A 20,656-nucleotide genomic window follows, 5' to 3' on the forward strand; every position below is an offset into this window, starting at 1 on the left:
AGATCTTTAGTTTTACAATAACTGTGTATGATAACTTTGGAACTCTATAGTAACACCCCCTGGCATTCGTCCAACCAATGAGGACAACGCTCGGTCGGTCCACCGATTCATTCCCAAACCCGATAGCTCGCGCTCCTGCAACAGTATACCCGTAACACCAGCGAGGAACGGAGGTAACGGAAACAGTCTCTCTATTCCTCAGCTGAATGTTAGAAAACTCGAAGAGTAACACACGGACGCTGTGGTGAAATACAAAACGAGGGTGCGCAAGATCAGTCTGAAAGTATCTGTTGCGTTCAAAGAAGGATTGATAACGAAACCATTTGTACCGGGCAGACACGGTGCCGCTCTCACCCTGCTGCGATCTCCGAGGCTATCGTCGGTTCCGCACGGTGAACAGCATGCGCAAAGTTCCACTAAGAAATTGAGAAAGTTCTCAGCAGCGTAGTCTCTGGTTAACGCCGATTTGGAATTATTTACCCGTTTGGGAAGGATCTAGTATAGCGAAATAACCCTGGAAACGAACTTCGGATGATCACAATTGGATGTTACATTTATGTGGGGTTTTCTGTGAGTCCTTGGATACAGTTAAAATAAAGTAATGTTAACGGAATCCTTCCAAGTCACGCATCAATGTGTGTGGACGACATGGATTTGATTTAGCTACAAACGAGATTACAAACAAGATAGCCTACTCGTTTTTGTGTTTGTAGGTAATCAGTCTACTGTGAATACCCAGAACTAAACGACAGCTGCGATTGTAAAACAACCTTTGGAATTACAACCATGAACTTTGTTGTCAGTTTGGTACACATACTTTTGGCAGCAGTTATCCACTTCTCCCCTGTAAAGGTGAGTTCTCGTGTCGAGCTTCTGTACATGTTTCATTATTGCGCTGGTTTTTCTTGACGCGCGCGCCGGTCGGGTCGCTTCTTGTGGAAACCTCAAAACTACGAGCATATTCATGTGGTTCTTACTGTAATGCGCAAAAATACAACTTTAAATACAATTACATATGTGGTGCTTAATAATTGTGAGTAACCGCTATTATTATTATTGTTGTAATATATGTGGAGGTTATTTGCTTTCCGTTTGTAATGTTAGGGAAACCTAACAATTGGAGCTCCTCGACCGAGGCTAGCTTTCGCTGGGCTGCGAGGGAAACACGAGTGTTTACAGCCAGGACTCAAAGTCAAATTGCATCATTAATGTCACTAGCACTAGGCTATAAAACCGACACACACTTAACATGTCTATTTCTACTTTCAACTTTTTTCTTTTAATAAAAAAAGAAGAAGAATATTTGTATGTTTAAACTGTCCCAGTCACACTCCTGTTCAGGACAATCCCGAAAATCTGGAAAATCGAACAATATCATAGGCTGCTGTCATTCCCAACGGCCCATACACTGTAACTGTATTGCTAGCACTATTTGGGCTCCAACGCAATATTCCATAGCTATTGCACCAGTCCGTGCAATGTGACCGTAGGGCGCGACACCGAGGCATCTGCCGTGACTCCGCACTTGCCTGTTATAGGTGGAAAACCTTAAATGTGACATCTGTCATGAAATACGTCAGATTCACTGGAGAGTGCTGGCTTTTAACACGTCATTCTATGCTTTATTTTAAAACATACGGAATTGTCATGTATTCATATCTAGACCCAGGAATAGCCTATGCTAGTTTAAGCATAACATGTGCACTGACATTTACATATGAAACTGTTAAGTTATTGCTCTAACAGCTGTGTATGGTTATTTTACAGACGGCTCACATACCCAAGGAAGGGGAGAGGAGTAAAAATGACGGTGAGTTTACAACTTAATCTCTCGTTTGTGCATTAACGGCGTTGGCGGTTGATGCACAAGAGCCACCTAGCGGCCGTCGGAGGAAATGTTGTTTCTACAGCAGAGCCTCTCACTTCCTACAGTAAAAACGGATGTTTATATTTACGTGTTTATATTAAGTTATATTATCGAAGTTGCCTATGTGATTCCATTACATAGGCCTATTATTATGGGATGGGAGCCACTTTCCATAGAGAGGAAGTCAGAGTAAATGGGCAATGCTATCAAACCTGGGAGTTTGAAGTCACCAGTGAACTGTGCTAGACTCCAACGCTGTGTGTCGGTCGAAGGCAAAGCCACAACAGGAAACAGTTGTATAATGTTGTACTTTTCCTGTCAGTAAGTCAGTTTGAAGATAGACAGAAGACTGGATCAGTGTGTCCCACAGCTAGCCTTCACCCAAGGTCGTAGCAAGCTGATGTTTGTTGGTTGGCTGCGACTCAGAGTCCTGGCTAGCTCTGACCAAGGCTGGGAGGACGGCAGGCTTGGAGGTAGGCAGGCAGACAGGCTTGGAGGCAGACAGGCTTGGAGGCAGGCAGGCAGACAGGCTGGGAGGCAGGCAGGCCAAGTCACCGAGAAGCTAGTAGAGGTTGGATGTTGGAGGCCAACACAAGAGGATAGTAGAGGCTGGAGGTTAGAGGCTGGGTGTTGGAGGCCACCACTAGAGGATAGTAGAGGCTGGAGGTTAGAGGCTGGGTGTTGGAGGCCACCACTAGAGGATAGTAGAGGCTGGAGGTTAGAGGCTGGGTGTTGGAGGCCAACACTAGAGGATAGTAGAGGCTGGAGGTTAGAGGCTGGGTGTTGGAGGCCAACACTAGAGGATAGTAGAGGCTGGAGGTTAGAGGCTGGGTGTTGGAGGCCAACACTAGAGGATAGTAGAGGCTGGAGGTTAGAGGCTGGATGTTGGAGGCCAATACTAGAGGATACTAGAGGCTGTGGGGCTTCAGCTCAGCCAGGATGTTGTTGTAGTGCTAGGCAAGCTCAGGGGTGGGCTTCCAGGGATCACAGGTCACAGGTCAACCATGGCACCGCCTGTCCTGAGGTCATGACCCCGGGTTCAGGAGACAGCCGGGGGTTACCTGGATACAGCAGGGTAGAGCTAGGATTATTCTGAGATGTAGAGAAGTATTTTAGAATGTTTTACTGGGTTGACATGGACATAAACATGTTTATTGATATGATGATAGGGTTTACAATCACTATTACCTGTGTAATACTAAGTATAGAGGGGTTGTGGCTGTGTGGGACACCATGGGTGGTCTCTGGACTGGACAGAGTTGATTTTGTTGTTGTTCTGGAGGAACATGAGAAACTGTGTTTATCACAGTGGGGCTCTTTGTGGTGCCTGAATCCCAGGTTTGTACCTCGCTGCTCCACTTACCCGGACGGAGCCCTCATGGAACTTCTAGGCTGGACCTTTTTATCACAACAAAGGAGCAAAAGTGCTCTCTTCCTCCACCTGACAGAGCCCAGGAGGGATGGAGGACAGGTTTAGAGGGAAGGAGAGGAGGGATTTACATTTTACATTTATGCATTTAGCAGACGCTTTTATCCAAAGCAACTTCCAAGAGAGAGCTTAACAAAAGAGCATAGGTCACTGATCATAACAACGAGATAGCCCCAACATTGCGAGCAGCCAAAACATGAAGTATACATTGTGAAAAAACAAATAAGTGCCAAAGGGAAGAACCATAAGAACATGCAGTTAAACAAGTGACAATTAAACAACATGAAACTCAAAAAGTGCAAGAGTGTACCTGTAGAAAAACAATCAACAGTAAAATATTTCACATCGAGTACAAGAATTTAAAACCGTTACAACTAACCAACAAGAGCAACAAGTCTCTCAATACGAGTCATTGTGATCCTGGAGGAAACTAACATCAGGTCCAGCCAAGCATTCCTAAGTGCCGTTGTACTCCCGGAACAAGTGCGTCTTGAGCCTTTTCTTGAAGGCGGGGAGACAGTCAGTGTCCCTGATGGAGGTGGGGAGTTGATTCCACCATTGGGGGGCCAGACAGGAACAGAGCTTGTGTTGGGACTGGGCGCTCTTGAGCGGTGGGACCACCAGACGGTTGTCAGAAGAAGACCGTAGGTGGCGGGAGGGGGGTGTAAGGCTGGAGGAGAGACTTGATGTAGTCGGGTACAGTCCCGTTCACTGCTCGGAAGGTCAGTACCAGAGTCTTGAATCTGATACGGGCCGTAATGGGAAGCCAGTGGAGGGAGATGAGGAGCGGGGTAACATGGGAGCGTCTGGGTAAATTGAAGACCAGACGGGCCGCCGCGTCTGGTGGATGGTGGTTTAGAGAAAGGAGAGGAGGGATCGAGGTTTAGAGGAAGGAGAGGAGGGATGGTGGTTTAGAGGAAGGAGAGGAGTGATGGTGGTTTAGAGGAAGGAGAGGAGGGATGGAGGTTTAGAGGAAGCAGAGGAGGGATGCAGGTTTAGAGGAGGGATGGAGGTTTAGAGGAAGGATGGAGGTTTAGAGGAAGGAGAGGAGGGATGGAGGTTTAGAGGAAGGAGAGGAGGGATGCAGGTTTAGAGGAGGGATGGAGGTTTAGAGGAAGCAGAGGAGGGATGGAGGTTTAGAGGAAGGAGAGAGGGGATGCAGGTTTAGAAGAGGGATGGAGGTTTAGAGGAAGCAGAGGAGGGATGGAGGTTTAGAGGAAGCAGAGGAGGGATGGAGGTTTAGAGGAAGGAGAGGAGGGATGGATGTTTAGAGGAGGGATGGAGGTTTAGAGGAAGCAGAGGAGGGATGGAGGTTTAGAGGAAGCAGAGGAGGGATGGAGGTTTAGAGGAAGGAGAGGAGGGATGGAGGTTTAGAGGAAGGAGAGGAGGGATGGAGGTTTAGAGGAAGGAGAGGAGGGATGGAGGTTTAGAGGAGGGATGGAGGTTTAGAGGAAGCAGAGGAGGGATGGAGGTTTAGAGGAAGGATGGAGGTTTAGAGGAAGCAGAGGAGGGATGGAGGTTTAGAGGAGGGATGGGGGTTTAGAGGAAGGAGAGGAGGGATGGATGTTTAGAGGAGGGATGGAGGTTTAGAGGAGGGATGGAGGTTTAGAGGAGGGATGGAGGTTTAGAGGAGGGATGGATGTTTAGAGGAAGGAGAGGAGGGATGGATGTTTAGAGGAAGGAGAGGAGGGATGGAGGTTTAGAGGAAGGAGAGGAGGGATGGAGGTTTAGAGGAAGGAGAGGAGGGATGGAGGTTTAGAGGAGGGATGGAGGTTTAGAGGAGAGATGGAGGTTTAGAGGAAGGAGAGAAGGGATGGTGGTTTAGAGGAGGGATGGAGTAGAATAGACAGAGAAGACAGGTGAGAGCTGAATAGGGAATGAGGGAAGTGGTGATTTATCCAGGACAGTTTCTCTTAGTTTGCAAGAAAAGTATGCTAATCAGTATCTTCTTATTGTATTTTAATATAGCTAATGATACGCTAGAATATCTAACTGACTATGTTACTATGATGGTGATGAAGATGATGACATCAGCGGGAATGATGCTGATGATGGTGGTAATGATTATGATGAGGATGAAGATGATGGGGGCGATGAAGATGGTGATGGTGGGGGTAATGATGATGAAGATGGTGATGATAGTGATGATGAAAATGATGGTGGTGATGAGGGTGATGATGATGGTGGTTGTGATGATGGTGGTGGTGATGATGATGATGGTGGTGATGGTGGTGATGGTGATGATGGTGATGATGATGATGGTGGTGATGGTGATGATGATGATGGTTATGATAATGATGAAGGTGATGATGGTGGTGGTGATGATGATGATGGTGGTGATGATGATGATGGTTATGATAATGATGAAGGTGATGATGGTGGTGGTGATGATGATGGTGGTGATGATGATGATGGTGATGATGATGGTGGTGGTGATGATGATGGTGGTGATGATGATGATGGTGGTGGTGATGATGGTGGTGGTGATGATGATGGTGGTGGTGATGATGGTGGTGGTGATGATGATGGTTGTGGTGATGGTGGTGATGAAGGTGATGATGATGATGGTGGTGATGATGGTGGTGGTGATGATGATGGTGGTGATGATGGTTATGATAATGATGAAGGTGATGATGGTGATGGTGGTGATGGTGATGATGGTGGTGATGGTGATGATGGTTATGATAATGATGAAGGTGATGATGATGGTGAAGATGAAGGTGATGATGATGGTGATGATGAAGGTGATGATGATGGTGGTGATGAAGGTGATGATGATGACTGTGATGAAACATGGCCAGGCTGACCCGACCCCTCTCCCTTGCAGTGGTGCAGTTCATAGAGGTGTACAACAAGAGTGTGTGTCGGACGCGGGAGGTGCTGGTGGACATCTTCCAGGAGTACCCTGAGGAGATCGAGCACACCTTCATCCCATCCTGCGTGGCGCTGCAGCGATGCGCCGGCTGCTGCACGGACGAGGCGCTCGAGTGTGTTGCTACGGAAACACGCAACGTCACCTTGGAGGTAAGCTGCGGACTGAAGAACCAAACTCATTCTTCTCCTTCTCTCTCTTTCTGTCTCTCTCCCACTGTCTCTCTTTTTCTTTTACCATCATTTTATCTTTGAACTCCTTTTCTCTATGGAGGTCCATGTGTCTGAATTCAGCTCTGCCACACTGCACCCCACGCCTCTCTCTGTATGGCTCCCTCTCTTTCTCTGTATTTCTCTCTCTGTCTTTCTCCCCTCAGTCTTTCTCCCCCTGTCTCTCCCTCTTTCTCTCTCTTTATTTTTCTGTATTGTTCTTCCTGTCTCTCTCCCCCTCTCTCTCTCCACACCGCTCTGGCATGCTGCTATGTTGTTTACCCAGCGTGTTGTTTACTCCTGTGTTGGTGTGGTCAGAGCCCAATCCTGGACGGGCCTGGACCAGGGCTGGGAAACACACAGGAATGTAGGGCAACATCTGGCTGTGCGGTCACCGAGCGGTCAACCTGTGGTCAAACACTGGTCCTCAGGACATCAGGGCCCTCAGAGGAAGTCATGTTGAAGAGAAGGAATCAGAGTTTCATGAATGTGTTTCATGGTATCAGCAGTGACCCTTCAGCTATGGCAACATCATCTAAATTACCTGAATTAGCTCCCTTTTAGAAACAAACTATCATGAAACCAAATGATCACACAATTCGTCATTTCTTTAATTCAACCAGATATGTAGACATCAATCCCAAATGTAGGGTCTTGCCATCCGCTGTAACACAGACACTCACCCACAGCTAGGCCATGTTGGAGTCCATGAGCAATGTACTTACACACACAGGGTCAGGGTGGAGGTTAGGGTCAGGGTGGAGGTGTCCTCCATGCTGTCAGGGTGGAGGGGGTAATCAACACACATGTCTCATCCTTCATATTTGCAACCTAAATTGGGGTAGGAAGAGGGAGATGAGGGGGAGAGGAGGGAGAGAGAGAAGAGGAAGAAAGGAGGTAGAGTGGAAGGAGAAAGGAGGGAGAGAGAGAGAGGAGAGAGAGAGAGAGGAGGGAGAGAGAGAGAGAGAAGAGGGAGATAGAGAGGAGAGAGAGAGAGAGAGAGGAGGGAAAGAGAGGAGAGAGAGAGGAGGGAAAGAGAGAGAGAGGAGGGAGAGAGAGGAGGGAGAGAAGAGGAAGAAAGTAGGTAGAGTGGAGGGAGAAAGGAGGGAGATAGGAGGGGGAGAGAAAGAGGAGGGGGAGAGGAGGGAGAAAGGAGGGAGAAAGGAGGGAGAGAGAGGAGGGGAGAGAAGGGGAAAGAATGGAGAGAGGAGGGAGAGATGAGAGAATAGGGAAAAAGGAGGGAGAAAGGAGGGAGAGTGGAGGGTAGAGGAGGGAGAGAGGAAGGAGATTCAGAAGTCTGAACTAGTCTTCAATCTGAAGGTTTCTTGTGTTCCTCCACAGGTGATCCGTGTCAGGCAGAGAGTCTCTCAGCACCAGTTCCAGATGAGTTTCACGGAACACAGAAAGTGTGAGTGCAGGTAAGACGTTCCTCCATCAATCAACCATGTTAGTTTCTGTGTTTCAGAGACATCATAGTCCATCACACTTCTGCTTCACATATAAACACAACAAAAATATTTACATTTAGTCATTTAGCAGACGCTCTTATCCAGAGCGACTTACAGGGACATTCCCCCGAGGCAAGTAGGGTGAAGTGCCTTGCCCAAGGACACAACGTCAGTTTGCATGACCGGGAATCGAACTGGCAACCTTCGTATTACCAGCCCGATTCCCTAACCGCTCAGCCACCTGACTCTCTCACCAGTTGGCATGACCGGGAATCGAACTGGCAACCTTCGGATTACCAGCCCGATTCCCTAACCGCTCAGCCACCTGACTCCCATGTTTACATCCCATGTATTCCCAAGAAATACATCCCATGTATTTCTTCTCACTAGGTTTGTTTCTCTTTCTCATTTTAGACCAAAGCCAGAAGTTAAAACAAAGAAGTAAGTCTCTTCGCTTGTTTGTCTTGTGGGATGAGGGAGGGACTTTTCGCCTCAGTCAAACGCTGCAAAAGCAAATCATTCTGCCCCATAACATCCAAACGTGGATGAACCTCCTCATCACCCAGCCAATCTCCAACATAGAGCTAAACCTGAAGCCTCCAGTGTTGCTGTTTCCCCAGTGCTGGATGAGAAACCCTAACCCAGCAAGCTGCAGCCTGATGAGCTCTTTGTGGACAGTTTTAGACAGACAAACATTTGTGGTCCTAATGCTAAGAAGAGCTTTAAAGTTGCTGTTATGTGTTTCTGCGTCTCTATCTTTCTGTCTCTCTCACTGTCTACTCTGTACCTGTCTGTCTCTCTCACTCATTCTGTCTGTGTCTACTCTGTACCTGGCTGTCTCTCTGCCTAGGAGAGCATATTGTTCTAGGAGGCTGAGAGGAGGGGACAAGAAGCCTCTTTCTACTTTGAGAGATGTTCAGTATGTCTATATATATGCTGGATCTATAATATTTTATTAAAAATATACTGAATCTATAATGTTATATTATATATATATATACCTGCAGCTCATCTCTCAGCCGTGAGAGAGGGAGATGGGTAGGGATGGAGGGAGGAAAGGGAGGGAGAGGCCTTAACGGTGCGTGTCCAATACAGCGACGCAAATCGCTTTGTGTCGCTTGCCTTCCTACAGTGCACCATGCTCGGGGGCGTGTCAGACTGGTGAATGCAGAGTTGTAGTTCTGTAAGGTTACTGTTGTAGTTTGTATAATGTCATGGTCAAGTGTGGAGAGTTGGGTTTACATAGGGTTAGGGTTAGTATAATAGGCTCATAATATCGATAAAAATATAACTTTTACACACAGGAAGCAAAAATCCGATACGCTGGCTAGATGTAGCATGATGTTATCTACTGTACACACTAGTTCTGGCTCTTTTTTGCTGTATTTTATTCAGAGTGAAAGACTAAATGTTACAGTATGCGACCGGACGCCACTAACAGTACTAATGATAATCTCAAAATATCAATCAAAATACAACTGGTGTACACATGATGCAAGAAATACAATACGCTGGCTAGATGTAGCATGAACTGCCGCCTGCGCTCCCAGCTGCTCCAGCCTGATCCCCCACCACACTTCCATCTAATCATAGTAACAGGTGTCATTACGGTAACCAGCAGTTTAAATTGTGGATGAGCCTGGAGGCAAACAGGCTGGGGGGATAGGGACTGGGAGAGGCAGGGGAGACTGTAAGTGTGTGTGTGTGTGTGTGTGTGTGCATACATGTGTGTATATGAAAATGTTAATTTTTGTTGGTGTGTATGTGTATGTCATTACGGTGTTTCCCACAGAATTGGATTATATTTGTGGTGGTAGGCAGGGGCGGAGCCAGACATTGTACACAGAGTGCGCTCGCAAATTTCTTTAGCATCAATTTGAGCACTAAATAGTTTTTTTTTGTTATTAGTTCTTTATGTAATATGAACATTACGTTGGACTCATATTAATTGAATGTATCAGTTTTACATTTATGCATTTAGCAGACCCTTTTATCCAAAGCGACTTCCAAGAGAGAGCTTCACAAAAGAGCATATGTCACTGATCATAACAACGAGATTGTTGTTATGCCCCAAACATTGCGGGTAGCCAAGCATACATTGTGAAAACCAAATATGTCCCAAAGGGAATAACCATAAGAGCATTTAGTTAAACAAGTTACAATTAAACAACATGAACCTCAAAAGTGCAAGGGTGTACCTGTGGAAAAAAGCAAGCAACAAAAATATATTTCACAGCGAGTACAATAGTTATAAGTCAGTTACAACTAACTAAGGGCAACAAGTCTCTCAATAAGAGTCATTGTGATCCTGGAGGAAACATCAGGTCCAGCAAATCATTCCTAAGTAGCGTTGTACTCCCGGATCGTCTTTAGCCTTTTCTTGAAGTTGGGGAGACAGTGTCTCAACTTTGGACACATTTTGACAAATTTGTGCAGATAATTATGATACTAAGGCCCAATCCCAATGTCCCCCCTAACCCTGAACCCCATACTTGACGTCACCTCATAAGCGATTGAGTGCGAGTGGGCTCAAATTGCTATAAATTGGAATGCGACAGCACTTTGCTGCATTTTTGGGGGGCTTCCAGGCTTCCCCTGGTAACCCTCGTGTTTCAAGTCACAACGCTGTGAATTGTGGTCAGTTCTCTTAGTCCTCATTTTTGTGCAGACTTTGGCTAACAAAAAGGGTGCATAAAAGGCTCAAAATTACACAAAATTTGATGTTTGAACACAGCCAGGAAGAAGAAATAATTAAATCAGGGACAGTACAGGTACATGCATGTTCTCAATGACCCCCACACACACATGCACTCAGACCAGTGTTGCCACAGTTACTTTGAAAAAGTAATCTGATTACTGATTACTGAATACTCCTTTAAAAAGTAACTTAGTTACTTTACAGATTACTTGATTTTAAAAGTAATCTTAACCCTTGTGTTATCTTCGGGTCATTCTGACCTATCAGTCATTGTGACCCACCGTCGTATTGCGACAACTTTACCGCATACAAAAACAAAGTGAAGCATTTTCTTTTAACCGTTGGGCTGTCTCAGACCCCCCACATTGCGAAGGTTAAAAGAAAATTATTTTTATTTGTTTTTGTATTGGGTAAAATTGGGTAAACACAACGATGGTTCGTTATGAACCTTTGGGTCATGTGACCCGAAGGCAGCACAAGGGTTAAAGTTAGATTACAAGTTACTTTATTAGTTACATTCAGCAGCTGCCGACAACACCCCCGCCGCCTCAACATAAAAATGACAACCGGTTTTGCCAACACTCACAGTGCATTTTTAACAGTAATGTACACAACAACAATGTACAATGTATCTCCAATGTACAATTTATGACATTTTAAGTTGAACTTAACTATTTCCTGAAAAAATACATGTTGGTTTTGCACCGAAGTCCAGCTTTTGTTGTTTGGGTGGCAGGGGACCTCCGGCTCTCTGCTTCGTACCACCTTGTGGGATTTGCTCTGTAAATTTGACTGTGCAGTGCTGCGACTCCAAATGTTTCTTCAAATTTGATGTCGTGTTTTTGTAGCTTGATAGCACTTTGTCGCCACCAGTACAGAGTGTACAACGAACCTTGATATTTCCATCTTTAGCTGACAAATACTCAAAATAGTGATTGTATTTCCAACTCGAAAATGCGCATCTCTCTCTCCTCCCCCATTGTTGTTTGTGTCGCTTCGTGGTAGGTCTATGTATATACACGTGATGTGACCCTCATGCTGAAAACGTGACTAAATTGTCGCATAAGCTAGGCCTACATGACTTGACTCCCAGAGACGCAACAAGAAATCAAATATATATTTTACTATTAATGACAAAATAGTAACGCACAGTGACTTGGACAAGTAACTTTAATCTGATTACTGGTTTGGAAATAGTAACGCGTTAGATTACTCGTTACTGAAAAAAGTGGTCAGATTAGAGTAACGCGTTACTAAGTAGCGCGTTACCGGGATCACTGACTCAGACACACACATACACGCTCTCACACACACATCCATGCACTCACACATACACCCACACATAGAAACACACAGGTGCCATGGATGCCCCCTCTAGTGAAGACCCCAGATTAGAAACAGGATGTCCCTTCCAGAAGGTCTAACTGCTATTGACCCGCTCTGCTGGAGAGTCTGGGCATCCTCTCCTTTCCTGTACTCTTCTCCTCTCCTATCTCCTCTCTCTTCTCTCTTTCCTCATTCTCTCTCTTCTCCTCTCCTCATTCTCTCTCATCTCTCCTCTCCTGTACTCTCCTCCTCTCCCTCTCTCCTCTTTTCCTCTCCTGAAGGGCTGTTATTCCATGTTGTGTTTCGGCTCCAGACTGCTGTTTGAAAACAGCAGCTATCAGTGGCACTGGGCCGTGAGCTCAACGTAGATAAGGGTGTTTTCATACATGGTGGTGAAGTCTCTCTCAGGGAGACACAATGGGCTCGTAGAAAAGGAAACAGTTTTCCTTCGGAGACAAACAGCAGCGTATCTGGTGCTTTGGTCCTGCGTCTCGTTCTTGTCCCTGTCTCATACTCTGCTGTCTCACACACTCAGCCTCGATAGACACCATATCTCCAAGCACCAGCATCAATCTTGACTGTAAATAACGCTGGAACAATGAATGAGATTCCGTTCCTCTGAGACATGTCCACACTATATAAAGCCCCTGTCAGAGGTGTGGTTGTCACAACATCCCATGCACTCAACATGGGGGCAAGTGGGCATGGAAACAGGGCTAGCGAATGTATGGGCAGGATTGGGAAGAGAAGGGACGAAGGATTGATGCTGTTTATATTTAAACTGGGATCTGTAGTTGACAGCTCTGTTGAAAGTGCTCCTGCTAGCTCGGCTATACCTGCGTGTGTGTGTTTGCGTGTCTCTCTGTGTGTGTGTGTGTGTGTGTGTCTCAATGTGTCTCAATGGCAGATGTTCATTCGTGTGCTCTCCTCTTTCACCACACCTCACATGCTTGGCTTGTCATCTGACAGGGAGGGGATGTCTGTCTCCTTGCCATGTGGTTCCATACACTTAACAAAGACACATCCAGCTCCCCCTCTAAAACCTGCCTCTAAACATACCTCCCCCTTTAAAACCTGCCTCTAAACATACCTCCGCCTTTAGAACCTGCCTCTAAACATACCTCCCCCTTTAAAACATGCCTCTAAACATACCTCCGCCTTTAGAACCTGCCTCTAAACATACCTCCCCCTTTAAACCTGCCTTAAAACATACCTCCCCCTATATAACCTGCCTCTAAACATACCTCACCTTTAAAACCTTCCTCTAAACATACCTCACCTTTAAAACCTGCCTCTAAACATACCTCCCCCTTTAAAACCTGACTCTAAACATACCACCCTCTTTAAAACCTGCCTCTAAACATACCTCACCTTTAAAACCTGCCTCTAAACATACCTCCCCCTATAAACAAACATGCAACCATTAACAAATATTTCTCCAGTTAGTCTTAGTGTTGTTCTGAACCAGTCTTTGCTAACATTGTGAGGGAGGGGAGGATTGGTGTGACTTTGTTAGGGAGGCACTTCTGTCCCAACTGTCGGGGAGGCGGGAGGGAGGAGGGGGTGGGAGGAGGGCGGGAAGATGATTTACAGGTGATGGTGCATGAGTGTCTGTGTCAACCCCTTTCAGCAGTAAATGCTCTGTAGCTTAGATCTCTTTCTCTCCTCTTTTTGCTTCCCTTGCAGCCACTGTGAGCCTTGCTCAGAGAGAAGAAAACGCTTGTTTGCACAGGACCCTCTCACCTGTAAATGTTCCTGCAAATTCACACAGTTAGACTGCAAGTCCAGACAACTTGAATTAAACCAAAGAACTTGCAGGTTTGTTTACAATGTTTACGAAGATAAACATGGTGCCTCTCCTCTCATCCCTCCATTCATCAACCGTCTCTCTATGTTGCTTGAGTGTTGTTTCCTGCAGAGAAGTGCATGCTTCTCCCTTGCTTATAGTGGTGCTGTGACGTGTGCATGGTGTGCTGAGGAACCATCTACCTACTGTATGGAACATCATGTGGAGGGCTGTGAGGGTGGGAGAGGGCTGGGGAGGGATGGGAGGGTGAGGGATGGATGAGGGAGGGCTGGGGATAGATGGGGGAGGGCTGGGGAGAATGAGGGATGGATGGATAGATGAGTGAGGGATGGCTGGGGAGAGTGAGGGATGGATGGATAGATGGGTGAGGGATGGCTGGGGAGAGTGAGGGATGGCTGGAGAGAGTGAGGGATGGATGGATAGATGGGTGAGGGATGGCTGGGGAGAGTGAGGGATGGCTGGAGAGAGTGAGGGATGGATGGGGGAGGGCTGGGGAGAGTGAGAGATGGATGGGGAGAGTGAGGGATGGCTGGAGAGAGTGAGGGATGGATGGGGGAGGGCTGGGGAGAGTGAGGGATGGATGGGGAGAGTGAGGGATGGCTGGAGAGAGTGAGGGATGGATGGGGAGAGTGAGGGATGGATGGGGGAGGGCTGGGGAGAGTGAGGGATGGATGGGGTAGGGCTGGGGAGAGTGAGGGATGGCTGGGGAGAGTGAGAGATGGATGGGGAGAGTGAGGGAGGGCTGGGGAGAGTGAGAGATGGATGGGGGAGGGCTGGGGATAGATGGGGGAGGGCTGAGGAGAGTGAGGGATGGCTGGGGAGAGGGAGGGAGGGCTGGGGATAGATGGAGGAGGGCTGGGGAGAGTGAGGGATTGATGGGGGAGGGCGTGGCGCCTGCACTGACTGCTACTCAGATGTCCTCAGAAGAATAATCCCCATTACTTATATGGAAATAAAACCTATTACCATTAGTGCAAACAATGGCTGTACTCAGTCAGCAGCCAGTGAGGATCCTGAATGTGCCTCTCGTGAAACTCTAACCAGGTTTTCTGTCCATGACCTCCCATGACCCCACCCAGGTGACCTTTGAACTCTGGGGCCCCCCACTCACTCAGTGCTGGATTTAGAGAGCCACACACAGGGGTAGGATGTCACATGTTTTCAGTTGGTCACGGGAGGGGAGTTGCTGCCTGATTGGTGGCTGGTGTACTAACCTGCCATCCCTCATGTCCTCCTCAGATGTGACAAACCCAGGAGATGAGAGGAGCAGACAGAGATGAGGAGGAGCAGACAGAGATGAGAGGAGCAGACAGAGATGAGAGGAGCAGACGGAGATGAGAGGAGCAGACAGAGATGAGAGGAGCAGACGGAAATGAGAGGAGCAGACAGAGATGAGAGGAGATGGAGAGGGACACTCACGTGAAGGAATCAGCACTTTGTAACCTGAGGACGCATTCCCTTCAAGGACAGGAGGAGAGAAGTGAGACAGAATCATGAGCAGGAGAGACTTCACCACCTTGTACAATTCTAAGATGATTAATATATATGTATACTTATTATAAAAAGTACGATGACAATGTGTATTTGCTGCTATGAAACGGATGGTTAAATGGTGAATGAATGCGCCAGAGGCATGTGGAGGGGTGTGTTTCTGTGCCAGTTGGTTTGGGCCCATGGTTAGGGTTTGGAACCAAGAGATTTTGTCAAAATCATTAATATTCTATGTAATACTTCACTGGATGTTGGTCTGCTATGGATGTAAATGCCTAAAATGCTTTCTGTACAAAAAAGTGAACTTGTGACCACACCTTCACTTAGGGGTGCAATTTAACATTACTCGCATGAGCCGTCCAAGAAGAAGAGGAGGAGGCATGGGCCGGTATTATATTTTGACGGTATGATAACCTTGAGAATGTATTGAGATTAAAGCTCAAAAACATTTTTTTTAACACAATATTTTAGATTTAAGCAACATATAAAGTTGTTTGAACAGCAGTAAACATGTCAAGTTGAATAGTTTTTTTATTTTTACTAAAAAGAACAATACATTATATTGTTTTAATTGAACTTATACACAGACGGTGGAAGACTTAAACAAAAGTATATACATGAAACCAGCTAAATGTAGGCCGAAATGTTTGTACCAAATCACAGAAATGTAGTAGCAGGGCTCTCAGGTTTTATCAAAAGTTTGGCGTGAGATTACCATTCCATGTTTCTTATTGTCTGGTTTTTAACTCTGTATAACTTGAGACAACTATCAACTCTGCGGAACTCTGCGCTTCTCAGCGTGAGAAATGGTTGAAATGTGTGAGTCTAACAGCAAATGCGTGAGATTGTAGAGACATGTAGTAGGCCAATCAGCTCTTCAGCAGAAAAATATTTTTCTATGGCTCTGGTGTAACGTAAGCTAAAGTGAAACTAGTTGACGCTAGCTAGTTAATTAGCCGTGTTATGTGCCTCAATCGGTAGCATGCCAATAATACTGTTCAAAGTTTATTTCACCAGTGCTAAACATGCCAACTCTCTTAACTTGTTGCAACCGGAGGGTTACTATATCCGCTGCGTAAAACCTGAGGGATTCCTGCACTTTCCGTCTTTGACGAGACAATTAAAAAAAAATGCAGCAATGGTATAACAGAAAATTAGAGGGGTATTGAAACCGTGACTTTTTCAAACCGCGGTATACCTTGACACCGGTAACCGGCCCATGCCTAAAGAGGAGTAGAGGAGTGGACGGGGGTGTAAGAGGAAGTGGAGGGCTGCTGGAAGTGGACAAAAAGACTAACATCTAGTAAGATTTAGTATGAGAATTCTTTTGAAGGGATATTTAAAGTGGGTATATATGGAATATATATAGAACATGACAGCAGTGTTTAACGAAATGCTGTTGAAAAATCAAGATAATTTAATGTGTTTGTGTGTTGCACATCTGTGACAGGTCATCAAGAAGATGATCTGTAAATAATCACATAATATCCCATTGAGTAGAATACTTCCTCTTGTGTAGAATTTTTGAATATGTGTTTTGTGTATTTTATTTATATTTATATGCAATGTTATGGTGGATGTTAAATCTATCTGCATTTTCACTGCTGTGTCTGGACGTTAAATCTATCTGCATTTTCACTGCTGTGTCTGGACATGGACACAAAGAAGAAGACGACTTTTTTTGTACAAAAAAAGAAAAGAAGTGAACGATACTTTGACATTCCTGAATAATACATCTGGGGGAGGATCCTCCCAGCGTCAACACGTGAAATTATGAGGCGGTTGTTGTCGTTCTGGACTCAAGTCAGGATATGTTGTTGATGCACAGAGACATGGTAGAGGCTGAGACTGTGGATCTCGACTGAGCTACGGGAACCTACAGAACCGCAACACTACCCACGAGAACGATGCCCTCTGGTGAAGATAAACATTCTATTTGTATTTAATTGTCTGCTGTTTTTTATCTATCCTGTACAGCCACATTTTAGTGTTTGTTCACATTAATATATTTATTGGTACTGTAAATGAGACATTTGACTATATTAATAACATTTCTTTTATGTAACTACTAAAACTTATTTATTTTTTAAATATATTGTTTTTTATTAAACCAAAAAATTATTTTGGTTTGGAGGACTATCTTTTTAGCACTATGATGTCATTTACATCATCAGCTACATTCACCCTAACATTCCCCACAACATGATATATCTCCTACGGATGATTAATACAGGACAAAGTGAAGCTGTTACACAGGATATCTATAGGATGCAGTATATGTATAGGATACAGGACATAAGTATGATACAGGATATCTATAGGATACAGGATATATACAGGATGCAGTATATGTATAGCATACAGGAGATATACAGGATATCTATAGGATGCAGGATATATATAGGATGCAGGATATCTATAGGATACAGGATATCTATAGGATGCAGTATCTGTATAGGATACAGTATATATATAGGATGCAGTATATGTAAATGATACAGGATATAAGTATGATACAGGATATCTATAGGATACAGGATATATACAGGATGCAGTATATGTATAGCGTACAGGATATATTTATGATATAGGATATACGTTTGATACAGGACATATACAGGATATGTATAGAATACAGAATATATATATGATACAGGATATGTATAGCATACAGGATATATACAGGATAGATACAGGGTGCAGTATATGTATAGGATACATGATATGTATAGCATACAGGATATATACAGGAAGCATAATATGTATAGCTTACAGGATATATACAGAATATCTATATATATAGACAGTATATTCTGTATATATATTCAACAACGTTTTAGTTTTTTTCCAAGCCAGTTTTTGCTTCACAGCCAACATGTCCAAAAAACACTGCTTAAACAAGGGTTATGTAATGACTTAAAGCGTACGTGATTGTGTCACACACAAGCTTTCACCACAAAAGAGGGTAATTTCCTTGTGAATTTGTGGAGATCACCAATTCATTTTAAAAACTGCATCCGTTTTCCAGTAGAATATGTGACGCTGATTTACAAGGAAAGAGATTAAGCACACAGCGTCTTTTGGTTTGTAAGCCGTTGTTCAGGACATAGCATGTTTCCAGGCAGATAAGGATCTGGTTTCTGTTGTCTACAAGATGTTGATGCAGGAAGTTTTCAGTTAAACAGCTACCCTCACAGTCCTAATCCTAACCCTAGGGGACTAGGTCTGGACTAGGTCAGGTGACTACATTCTGGACTAGGTCAGGGGACTAGGTCAGGACCAGGGCTGGACTAGATCAGGTGACTATGTCTGAATTAGGTCTGGACTAGATCATGGGACTAGGTCTGGACTAGTTCTGGATATGATCTGTACTAGGTATGGACTAGGTCTAGATATGATCTGTACTAGGTCTGGACTAAGTCAGGTGACTACATCTGGACTAGGTCAGGGGACTAGGTCAGGACCAGGGCTGGATTAGATCAGGTGACTATGTCTGAATTAGGTCTGGACTAGATCATGGGACTAGGTCTGGACTAGTTCTGGATATGATCTGTACTAGGTCCAGGGACTAGGTCCAGGGACTAGGTCCAGGGACTAGGTCCAGGGACTAGGTCCAGGGACTAGGTCCAGGGACTAGGTCTGGAGTGGTGGAATGGACCGGTGTTCATGGGAATGTGTTGGACAAGGAGCAGGACAGAAGCACTCATTGGGACCATGGAGACCACAATGGACAAGAGTTACAATGGAGACCCTGCTGTCCTGCTTCCAGAACTGGAGCTGTGACCTTTAGCAGAAGACCAGGACCATGGACACTGGTCCTCTGCTAGCCACAGCTAGCCACAGGTTAGCCACAGCTAACCCTAACCAACCAGGCTCAATCACTTGTACATTGCCGAATGATCTCTTGAACAGGACATGAAACACCTTAACCTCTACCATCAGAGGCCTTGTGGAGCTCTATTCCCTCAGGAATGCAGCAAATGATTTCATGTGTGATCAGGGAGGAATGTGTGAGTAGGGCCAGCCCTGACCTCGTGCTAACAAGGACTTATGCTGCTGGACTTTCAACCACTTCTTTGGCCGCAATATGCTACTTTCATTAACCTTAACCCTTAATGACAGGAACCTTGACTTCAATGTATGTGTGTGTGTGTGTTGGCGGTGTGTCTGGGAGGTGTGTGTGTGTGTACTGCTTTCTTGAGTCCTGCTGTGAGATGTGAACACCAGACAGACATGCAGGATAGTGGGAAAACAGGTACTGTGGCTTTAGGAGTTCACATGCTGTCACAAGAGCAATGTGTCTGAGATCAGGTAGACCTGGCTTGCTTCCGGCAGTGGAAACTATTTTACTACACACAGTACTTGATTCACACTCCATTACACCTGTAAACTCTGGGATTTTCTCAGACGCTACAGGCAATGTTCCCTCTAAAGGCCGATATATGCTTCTGCGTTTTGTTTTTTTGCGTTTTTGCTTGAAACGTCTCTCACTGCCAGTTGATGTCTGCCACAGCCCCAAGGATAAGTCCCCCCCCCACACACACACACACAAACATAAACACACACACGCAGGTTAAGGTAAATGAAGAGTGAATGTAACTTTGTGTGTGTAAGTGCGTATGTGTGTGTGCTTGTCTGTGTGGGCCTCTGTGTGTGTGTGCCTCTGTGTGTGGGGGTGTGTATGAGTGTGTGAGTCTTAGGCCAGAGAAAGGGTGAAGTATTCAAACAGTTTTTTCCATTCCCTACGGTGTGTGTGATGTAACCTGTCGCTGGATTGCCTGACTAATTATTTAAGTGGAAAGTCACAGGTTGGGCAATTGCTGTGCTGGGGCCTTGGCAGTCTGGAAGCTTGTCCCTCAGTCCAGCAGCAGACAACCAACACACCAACAGCCCTCTGTGTCTCTAGTGTGACAGCGCTGCAGGGTGTCTCTTGTGTGACAGCGCAGGGATGGGGGGGGGCTGGGATGGAAGGGGTGGTTTTCAAGGAGGGGGAGTTGACCAGTGCACTAGGCTGGAGATGCAGGATAGGCGAGGGTGAGTTGTGTGAGTGTTGGATAGGTGAAGGGAGGTTGTGTGAGTGTTGGATAGGTGAAGGTGAATTGTGTGAGTGTTGGATAGGTGAAGGGAGGTTGTGTGAGTGTTGGATAGGTGAAGGTGAATTGTGTGAGTGTTGGATAGGTGAAGGTGAATTGTGTGAGTGTTGGATAGGTAAAGGTGAATTGTGTGAGTGTTGGATAGGTGAAGGGAGGTTGTGTGAGTGTTGGATAGGTGAAGGTGAGTTGTGTGAGTGTTGGATAGGTGAAGAATAGACTCACACAAACCTTGGAAGATATACTTGCACATGCACACACATGCACACACACACATGCACACATAAACACACACACACAGTTAAAGGAGCCCTCTTTCATTTACAGACATGAACTTGGGTTGTGCCTTGTTTGGTTTGATTACTAGACTACCAGGGAGTCAGATAGCTGAGCGGTTAGGGAATCGGGCTACTAATCAG

The 20,656-nt window shown here is 45.5% G+C and overlaps 1 protein-coding gene across 2 annotated transcripts; it reads left to right on the plus strand.

Annotated features, from left to right (window-relative positions):
* The first annotated feature begins 153 nt into the window (after window positions 1-153).
* Window positions 154-17,275, plus strand: vegfaa (vascular endothelial growth factor Aa). Of its 2 annotated transcripts, XM_062466384.1 has the most exons (8): window positions 154-852; window positions 1,768-1,810; window positions 6,124-6,320; window positions 7,719-7,795; window positions 8,240-8,266; window positions 13,536-13,667; window positions 14,896-14,937; window positions 15,052-17,275. In XM_062466384.1, the coding sequence occupies exons 1-7, from the start codon at window positions 787-789 to the stop codon at window positions 14,915-14,917; spliced, it is 564 nt and encodes a 187-aa protein (XP_062322368.1). In that variant the 5' UTR covers window positions 154-786; the 3' UTR covers window positions 14,918-14,937; window positions 15,052-17,275. The 2 variants fall into 2 exon arrangements, with proteins under 2 accessions (XP_062322368.1, XP_062322369.1); XM_062466385.1 differs by lacking the exon at window positions 13,536-13,667.
* Window positions 17,276-20,656: the final 3,381 nt, after the last annotated feature.

The sequence above is a fragment of the Osmerus eperlanus genome, chromosome 7 (assembly GCF_963692335.1).
Source record: "Osmerus eperlanus chromosome 7, fOsmEpe2.1, whole genome shotgun sequence".
In the NCBI taxonomy this organism is placed as follows: domain Eukaryota; kingdom Metazoa; phylum Chordata; class Actinopteri; order Osmeriformes; family Osmeridae; genus Osmerus; species Osmerus eperlanus.